Source organism: Ornithorhynchus anatinus, chromosome 8, assembly GCF_004115215.2.
Source record: "Ornithorhynchus anatinus isolate Pmale09 chromosome 8, mOrnAna1.pri.v4, whole genome shotgun sequence".
NCBI classification, from domain to species: domain Eukaryota; kingdom Metazoa; phylum Chordata; class Mammalia; order Monotremata; family Ornithorhynchidae; genus Ornithorhynchus; species Ornithorhynchus anatinus.
Genome location: NC_041735.1, coordinates 38,425,811 through 38,435,614, shown reverse-complemented (window position 1 = coordinate 38,435,614; position 9,804 = coordinate 38,425,811). Strand labels below are relative to the sequence as shown.

At 44.4% G+C, this 9,804-nt stretch overlaps 1 protein-coding gene across 1 annotated transcript; it reads right to left on the bottom strand.

Moving 5' to 3' along the window:
• Positions 1-372: 372 nt before the first annotated feature.
• Positions 373-3,802, bottom strand: LOC100083248 (C-C chemokine receptor type 5-like). Its single transcript, XM_007666155.3, has 2 exons — positions 3,705-3,802; positions 373-2,486 (listed from the first exon to the last, which is right to left on the bottom strand). The coding sequence occupies exon 2, from the start codon at positions 2,472-2,474 to the stop codon at positions 1,428-1,430; it is 1,047 nt and encodes a 348-aa protein (XP_007664345.2). The 5' UTR covers positions 2,475-2,486; positions 3,705-3,802; the 3' UTR covers positions 373-1,427.
• Between the last annotated feature and the right edge of the window lie 6,002 nt (positions 3,803-9,804).

Here is a 9,804-nt window from a genome sequence, read left to right as displayed (position 1 = left end):
GAGGCAAAAAAAAAAAGATCCTATTTGTAGAATCTTAGCTTTTCAGTCCTCTAGGCTGAATTGCCATAGTGCTAGTTGCAAAATCTGTTCGTAATTAACTGGCTAACATCCATTTGGAAACATGTGGATTGTACAGATTTTTTTCATTAGGTTGACCCTAGATAGATTTGGTCTTTCTATTCACTCTTTCCCCTCCCTTCATCTCAAAGATTAGCATCCTTAAGAAGCATCCTCGCCAATGCTGTGAGATGTCAGTTAATCAATCAGTCAATCAATGATATTTATTGAGGGTTTACATTGTTCAGAGCGCCATTCTAAGCTCTTGAAAGAGTACAGTATAATAGAGTTGGTAGATATGTTCTCTGCCCACAAGGAGTTTAGAGTCTAGAGGGGGAGACAGACATTATTATAAATAAATTAATTTATTATGGCTATGTACATAATTGCTATGGGGCTGAGGGTGGGTGCATATCAAATTAATAGAATGATTGATCCATACCTAGATGATCATTTCTCCAGTGAAACCTGTTTCAAGTCCTCAGGCCTTATTCATTTATTCATTAGTTTGGTATTTTAAATTCTTAATTAGTCATGTCATAGAAATGCTCTCATAGACTATAAGTAATATACATACACTGTAAAATAAGGTTGATTTTTGAATTCAGCTTTGAGAGTTTTTTTATGAACACTATTTTTCAGGGGCAAAAACAATGAGAAAAGATTGCATAACTACCCCAGTACATACAGTTATTCCTGTTGAATAATGGGAAAATGATGTGTCTTTTTCTGTCAAATGTTTTTATTTTATTTATATATTTGCCTCTTGAATGATCATTTAAAAGACAGTGGTACCCACAATGCAATAGTATAACGAATTCAGTTTTTAAAGTCATAAAAATAAAATTGTGACACTTCTTAAAACTTACTGTGTGTCATGCACTGTGCTAAGTGTTGGGGTAAATATAGGATAATCAGATAAGACATGGTGGTCACAGTCTAAGAGGTGGGAGAACACGTATCCTTTACAGATAAGGAAGACTGAGGGACTGAACAGTGACTTGCCCAAGGTCACATAGCAAGCAAACCAGGTCTCCTAACACCCACGCTCCTGCTCTTTCCATTAGGCTACATTAACGAGGCAGGCTGGAAAAATAAGAAAGCAGAACTCAGAGTTAATGACAGTGATTTGAACTTCCAGCTTGTTCTTTTTCAAATGGACACCCCATCCAAAGTTTTCATGCCTGCTAGTACCACCAGTCTTATTGGTGTTTGCTGGTCAGGTGGCTACTGCCCTGGCATTTTCGTTAGAGTTTTAGAGGAATTTGATTTTTCAATCACCGTGACGGAGGACTTCTTTTTTAAAATAAGGCTGGTCCAGAGATTTGGATTCATTAGAAGGATTTGGGGGAGGAAGTACTGGTTCCACATTACAAGCCTGCGGAGAATTCCTGTTCTCCACTGGATCGGGTACAGGTAGAATTTGTCCGATCGGCTGTCTCACTATGGAACATGGGACAGCTTTTGCAGAAGTGCTTGGCAATATGCTTTTGGAAAAACAGAGAAACGTATCTCCTAAACTTTTCGCCCACAAAGGCATAAATCACAGGATTGATGCAGCAGTGGGTCATTCCCAGTGTCTCCGTCACTTGCATCGCTTGGTCGAGTCTGTTGGAGCTGTCGCAGTTGTTCAGGCCGAAGGAGCTTTGGAAAGTGTTGAGGAGAAGGACGAGGTTGTAAGGGGCCCAAAAAAGAAAGTAAATGATCATGATCAGAAAAATGAGCCTGACCGCCTTGTGCTTCTTCTTCTCGTTCCGGCACCTCAGCAACGTTTTAATGATTCCCGTGTAGCACACGATCATGACCAGCAACGGCACGGCGAGTCCCAAGATGTTCATCTGTAAAGTCTGGAAAGTCTTCCAAGCCAAATCCTGGCCCATCGGAAAGTAAGTGCTGCAGACGTAACGGTCCTCCGCCTTCTGGGATCTGTTGAAGAGGAACCCGGGAACGGAGGCTAACAGGGCCACAGCCCAGGTGCAGACACTGGTCACCACGCCGCAGGAGACGGTCCTGGCTTTTAAAGCAAACACGGCATGGACGATCGCCAGGTACCGGTCCACGGTCAACAGGATGATGAAAAAGATGCCACTGAAAAAGCCTAAATAGTAAAGTCCGGAAAAGATCTTACATGCGGCATCCCCTAAGAGCCACTGGTCTGCCGCATAGTAAGCCCAAAACGGGAGGGTGAAGAGAAACAGTAAATCAGAAATAGCCAGGTTGAGGAGGTAGATGTCGGTCATGGTTTTCAGTTTCTTGTATTTTTTCAAGATGAGAACAACCAGACCATTTCCCACAACGCCAGAGATGAACACCAACGAGTAGAGGGGTGGCAGCAGTTGTGCTCCAGTGAATTTCACTTCATTTTTTGTGCAGGGGTCTCCATCATTGTCATACACGAAGCTCGTTGTTGTTTCCATCCTGCAGCTCTTCTGTGGGAAAAAATAAATAATACGTGTTGGTTTTTTAAGAGAATATTCTTTGATGACTACTCTAAATATAAATCCCTTGTGCAAATTAAATTCACCCCGAGCCCGAATGCGTGCTTATTCTCTCAGTGGGGGGATTTTCTCAATTAGTAATTTGCCTGTCTGTTCCACACATCCTTTGTGGTGATGATGAGTCTCGAAGAATTTGGTAGGCTTGGTCAACTGAAATCTGATGAATTTTAAATTTCTGTCCATGTTTGAAAAGAGTAAACTCACATCACTTCCAGTCCTGTTGGTGCACAATTTGAGCAATTAGGAGCTAGCTATCACCTTCAACATTTGTTTCAAAAGTAGCTTTCACACACACAAAAAATGGAATTTGAGACTAGGAGACATTTGAGCAATTTTCTATAAAATAAAGTAGACGCCTAGGTAGTTAAGAAAATAAATCTCTAGTCTCCACACCCCTATTTACTTTTTCACATTATACCCAAGAGTACAGCGAACCTTACAGTGGAATGATTTCAAAGGCTGGGTTATGTGAAGCCAGTCAGATGCAAGGGTCAGCTCAGCCTATACCCTCTCCTCATAAGTCGATATTCCCCAAACTACTTCCACTCAGAGGGGGTTACTGACCCTTAACCTGCTGCTTTAGAGAAGGTCTCAGAGGGCAAATTCTGAATCAGCTGGTTTAGACAGGCACTCGGTTTGATTTGACAGTAGTAGAGGACTGGGATAAGAGCTTTCAGTTCTTAGAATGGATCTGCAGGAAGCAATCCCCAGGCAGGTCTGAGGGTGCCTTAGCAACAGGGTTTGTCTGATCTGACAAACCTTGGATAAGTCAGTTTGCAGAAGACCTGGTTCATTGATTTCAGTGAGATGCATCTGTCCCTAACAATTCCCAGGCAGCACATCCCTCTTTTGCTTTCAAAATCTGGAATTGTGTCCAAGTTTTCCAGCAAAACCACTGACCTAGGGATTCTTTCCTATTCATTTCCTAATCTTGATTCAAGGAGCTCTGCCATTCAGGATGCGACTGATGGATCTGATCTGATTTGGACTGCACTGGGTATTCTGTGTCTTTTCCCATCTAAAGAAAGTTCTGCCAGACCACATGAAATGAGTACCCAGCCATTTTTAATTGTTCTACCCCTGAGTAATTTCTATTCTATCAAGTGGGCACAAATAAAGCGGCAAGTGATAGATTAAAAATTAACTTACCAACGACGCTTCCTGTGGGATGTACCGATGTCTTGTCTTCTGATCAAGTGAGCTGTGCAAAGTTTAAAAATAGGAAATACTTGTTTCCTCCTCGGAGGCGGAGAATGAATGTTTTAGAATTGCATAAAACCAAACACTCGTTCTCCTTTCTGCAGAGAATGATTTTTTTTAATGAGTATTTGAGAAATGAGAGTTCTTCCCTGTGCTAATTTAAATTTTACAACTGTGGTCCATAACTAAGCACACTCTTTCCTTGCAACCACCCAATTCATTAATAACCCAGAAGGCTTATGGGGCATCACTATCCTGGATCCTTTAGATTTTCAAGTCTCACTCCGGCACTGAATTGATTCTGTGCTCACCGGAGATGCAGGTTTAGTGAAACTTCCCTCTAACTTCTCTCTAACCTTTCCAGTTTTGAATCTCTTCTGTGGAAATATGTAAACTGGGATTGTGGTATTGCAATTTCATTTTAAAGATTTCCCTGTCTTCAGAAGCTTAGTGGATACATTTTTGTAATTTTCTCACTTAATGAATATAGTCTTCTGACTTCGCAGATTTTGATTTGCTTATTTTCACTACCCCTTACCTTAGGACCTAGATCTCCTCTTAAATCAGTTACTATGAGCTTGCAGAAGAAAACAGCTTTTCTTCCAGTCTCTGACTCTTCATTTTTCACTTCTTACAAGGCCCTTTTGGAGTCCTTGTCCAACCAACCCAGGCTTCAATCCTTTCGGTTTTAATCTCTCCCCTTCTCCCCACACAATTTTTTCTTCAGCTCACTCCAGAGAGGGGATCTTCACGTACCCACCCCTTTCTTTTCAGACCTTCCTTTCTCCTTGCTCATTCCTGCCAGTTCCCTCGATGCCCTAATGCTCCCTCCCATTTCCTCTTTCCTGTCATTATCTTCTTACCTCACATAGCAGAGAATCGCTGTGGCGCTCCTAAATCCCAATTTGTGACCGTGGGTGGTGGGTGGAGGGGGACAATGCCCATGTGCCCAGCGATAATCATCTGGATTCTTGCAAACCAGTCAGGCCCGGGTGGGGCCCGGTTTGGACCAAGGGACCTTAAAAAGCCTTGGAGATGGGATTAAGGGAAAGGAGTTCACGATTAATGAGGAGGCAGAGGGTAAGGTTTGCTAAGGCCACCCTGGACCCACACCCTGCCTCTCTTGGGCCCCGTTATGAATCTTCTCTCTCCAGTGAATGATGCATGATTGACTAAAATTTTCAACCAACACCCTCAGGGCTTAAAATTTGTTAGATGAGAGTTTTTGCTAAATTTCCAGTGACTTAGTGAGCTTACCTGAGAATTATGACTCAGTTTTTCCCGATTCAAAACCTCTTTAGAAACCTACCTCTAAGAATTAATTTCAAGAAAATGAAAGGGGTAGGTTTCATATTACTTTTCTCCAATTGCTGACTTTAACTCTTTTTTTACTGACATGATTTTACATGGTTTAGCGTGGTTCAAAATAAAACAGTTCTGTGCATGTTTTTATATACCCAACAGTAATTTCTTTATATATCTTTAGCCTTTTTAGTCAGTTAGAACCCCCATTGTTTTGTTGCTTGTGATCATGAATTGCCTCAGTCACATCAGCCATTGCCATAGTAATTTTTCCAGTACCATTTTTGACAGCCAGTAACCTTTCCAGCATAGGAGTGCACATTCTATTTCTATCTATCCTCATTAGTTTCATGACGGAAAAAACACATTTCACTTGGCTCGGGTAGGGATGAGGAGTTTGTGGGTTAGGACAACCCTGCCACTCCTTGCTAGGTTTTCCTTTTCCTGCACTCCTCCCCTCCACTCCTCTTCTCCTCTCTCCTCCTTCCTCTTCCTCTTCTCTTCCTCCTCTTCCTCCTCCTTCTCCTCCTTCTTCCTTTCCCTTCCTCCTCTCCTCCTCCTCCTTGTCTCCTCTTCTCTTTCTCCTCCTCTCTTTCATCCTCCTCCTTCTCTTCTTCTTCCTCCTCCTCCTCCTCTTCCTTCTCCTCCTTGTCTTCCTCCTCCTCTTCTCTTCCTCCTCCTCCTTGTCTTCTTCCTCCTCCTACTCTTCCTTCTCCTCCTTGTCTTGCTCCTCCTCCTTATCTTCCTCCTCTTCCTTCTCCTTCTCTTCTCTTCCTCCTCACCTCCTCCTCCTCCTGCTCTTCCATCCACCTCCTTCTCCTTTCTCTCCTCCTCCTCCTTTCCCTCTTCCTCCTCTTCTCCCCTTCTCCTTCTCCTCTTCCTTCTTCTTCTCCTCTTCTCCTCCTCCTTCTCTGCCAACTCTTCAGCTTGTACGTCGGGCTGGCAGATTTTACTCTAAGAGATGCTAAGCAGGTAAAATCCTTCAAGATGATCCCACAGTGCAGCGATTTCTCTCACTCCACCCTGACATATCTTCGGGATGGAAGCAAGGTAGGACAGTCTGGAACGAAGCCTGACTCAAAAAACAAGTGCCAGAGCATCCATTTTTATTATTATTATTATTATTAATAATAATAATGGTATTTGTTAAGCGCTTACTATGTGCCAGGCACTGTACTAATGACTGGGGTGGAGACAAGCAAATCGGGTTGGATACAGTCTCTGACCCTCACAGGGCTCACAGTCTTATTCCCCATTTTACAGATGAGGTAACAGAGGGATGGAGAAGTGAAGTGACTTGCCCAGGGTCACCCCGCAGACAAGTGGTGGAGCCGGAATTAGAACTCCTGATTCGCCAGCCCATCCTCTATCCGCTGTGCCCTGCTGCTTTCCGTTCCAGCTTGAATGATTTCACAGTGGAGGTGTTTCTTTTCTGAAGACTCCGTGGCGGGATGGAGCTGGACTATCTATCCCTTGCGGACACGTGTTCGAAAGAGCAAACGTAGCCCTGATGTTGCACCGGTACAAGCAATGATAACAGCTTTGGCCCAGTTCCAGGCAGGGCACAGAGGGCACGGGGCCTGTCCTAGGGTGAGGATCAGGGCTCACTGAGTTCAGGAAATGTGTCTACCAACTCTGTTGCACTCCAAAGCTCTTGGTACAGTGCTCAGCACACAGTAAGTGCTCAATAAATACCATGGATGATGGTTGGAGAAAAGTCGGCCCAGACTCCTGCCGTTCCGGCTCCTTCAGCCAGCAGGACACAGCCTCCAGTCCCGGCTGGGAACCTCTAGTGTTCCCCTCATCTATACCAGGTTTCGGAATGAGCTGGAATCTCTCCACTGCCAAATTTAGAAAAGCCGGACTTCTTCCTCTCCCGAACGAGACAAGCCTAGTTTTCTCCAAATAGCCAGACACCTTCAAGTACCTCAGTCCTGCCCCCATTCTAGGATGAGTCCGCTTTTATTTTCAGCCCCGCATGTCCGTTCGAACCGGGAGTTAAAAATTATACATCAGTGCGTTTGGTGTAACCGATCCGAATTTAGAATAGAAAGCTGCACTATAATTGGCAATTTTACCGCTGAAGACCTAAGCAGGGTTCCCCTTGGTTCCCATTCCTGTTCCATCAATCTCTTGTGGGCTTTAATCTTAAACTTCTATTTCACATAGTTCTTATAATAATAACACTAATTATGGTGTTTGTTAAGCACTTACTCTGTGCCAAGCACTGTACTGAGCACTGGGGTAGATACAAAATAATCAGGTCCCACACAGGGCCAACAGTCTAAGTAGGAAGGATAACAGATTTTGAATCTCTATTTTGCAAATGAGGGAAATGAGGAACAGTAAAGTGACTGGTCCAAGGTCCTGCAGAAGTATTTTGATAGTATTTATTGAGCGCTTACTATAAGCAGAGCACTGTACTAAATGCTTGGAATGTACAATTCGGCAACAGAGACAATCCCTGCCCACTGACGGGTTCACAGTCTAATCAGGGGAGACGGACAGCAAAGCAAAACAGAACAAAACAAAAACAAGATAACATTATCACGATAAATAGAATCAAGGGGATGTACATCTCATTAACAGAATAAATAGGGTAATAAATAATATATACAAATGAGGACAGTGTTGAGGGGAGGGGAAGATGGAGGGGGAGAGCACAGGTGGGGTGGGGAGGGGAGGGGGAGCAGAGGGGAAGGGGGCTCAACTGAGGGGAGGTGAAGGAGTAAGGGGGAGGAGCAGAGGGTGGAGGGGGAGCAGAGGGAGAGGGGGAGCACAGTCTGGGAAGGCCTCTCGGAGGAGGTGACCTCTCAGTAGGGCTTTGAAGTGGGGAAGAGAGTTAGTTTGGCGGATGTGAGGAGGGAGGGCATTCCGGGACAGTGGTAGGATGAGAGCCAGGGGTCGACGGCGGGATGGGCATGAATGGGGGACAGTGAGGATGTGAATGGCAGAGGAGCAGAGTGAATGGGGTGGGCTGGAGAAAGAGAGAAGGGAAGTGAGGTAGGAGGGGCCAAGTGATGGAGAGCTTCAAAGCCAATGGTGAGGGGTTTCTGTTTCGTGAGGAGGTTGATAGGCAACCACCGGAGGTTTTTGAGGAGAGGAGTGACATGCCCAGAGTGCAACAAGTGGTGGAGCTGGGATTAGAACCCAGATGTTATGATTCTCAGGCCGATACTCTTTCCATTAGGCCACACTGTTTTGGGGACACTCCTCTCTATAAGAATGCTTCATTTGCCTGAAGTCCACTGTGATGACACCCCTTAGCCTTATCTTCTCCCCCCTCTTCTCCAGGTCAGTTACTTTTTAAATTTTTCACTCCTTCCCTTTACTTCCTTAATCCTTAACTTTGGGAATATCCTTCATTCCTCCCTCTCTTTCAAACCCCAAATTCAGTTTTCTGAGCAGTCTCGTCAGTTCTTCCTCCACAACATTTCCAGAATCTGCCTTTCCTTTCCATGCTGGTCCAGGTACTTGTTACATTCTAACTTGGCTACTGTACCCCTTCTTCCCCGCCACCGCCCACCTCCATGCCTCCAGTGTCTCACCTCTCCAGTCCATACTTAACTCTGCTGCCCAGTTCATTTTTCTAAAATACCGTTCTACACACATGGTTGTCCATTCCTCCCCACACCCAACAGAAACTTCCGATCAGCAGCTTCAAAGCTTTCAGTAAACTCACTCCCCACTTAGTCTCACTCTTCTTTCAACACACCCCAGTTTGTATGCTCGGTTCCTCTAAAACCAACCTATTCACTACGCCCCAGTCTCATTTCTCTTGCCTCTGACCTCTGGTTCACACCCCCCTTCTTCCTGGAACTCCCTCCCTTTTCACATCTGGCAGTCAGTCAGTCAATTGTATTTATTGAATGGTTAATGTGTGAGGAGCACTGTAATAAGCTCTTGGGACAGTACAATACAACAATATAACAGGCACATCCCTGCTACACCGAGCTTACGGTCTAGAGGGGGAGATAGACATTAATAGAAATTAGTAAATGACAGATAAGTACATAAATGCTGCAGGGCTGGCAGGGGGGATGAATAAAAGGAATGAATTAGGATGGCGCAGAAGAAAGTGGGAGAAGAGGAAGGGAGGGTTTAGGGAAGGCCTCTTGGAGGAGATGAGCCTCCGTTAAGGCTTTGAAGGAGGGGGAGAGTAATGGTCAGATATGAGGAGGGAGGTGTTCCGGGCCAGTCATAGGGTGCAGGCGAGAGGTCCGCAGAAAGGTAGATGAGATACTTTCTTCTCCCCCTTTTCAAAGCCCTTCTGAAATCACATTTCTTCCAGAAAGCCTTTCCAATTAATTTCTCATCTCCCAGTCTATATTCCATTAACTGCCACATCATCACTTCTTCATTGCCCAATTGTATAGGTACTCAGACTCCCCTTGCCTTAGCACTTATTTAAGTATTTTTATACTCTACTGTTTCCTATTTCCGGTAACTTATTTAGCATCTGCCTCTCCTGCTACACTGTAAGCATCAAGGGCAGGAATCATATCTTCCTACTATATTGTACTCTCCCGAAAGTTTAGTACAGTGCCCTGCACACAGTAAGCCCTCAGTAATTACCACTGATTGATTAATTGGTATGAGCATGGTTGAAGACAGAGGAAAAAGAGGGCTTAGAGAATGAGCAGTTGACGGTGACAGGGAAGGAGAAATTATGCCTCCACTTGCTTTTAAAAAGATGATGTGAAACAGGAATTCTTGTTTTTGTGTTTCGCAGAATGAAAAGCAAAAA

Coding starts and splice junctions, on each gene's coding strand:
- LOC100083248 (XM_007666155.3), bottom strand. CDS start 2,474: ATGGAAACAACAACGAGCTTCGTGTATGACAATGATGGAGACCCCTGC.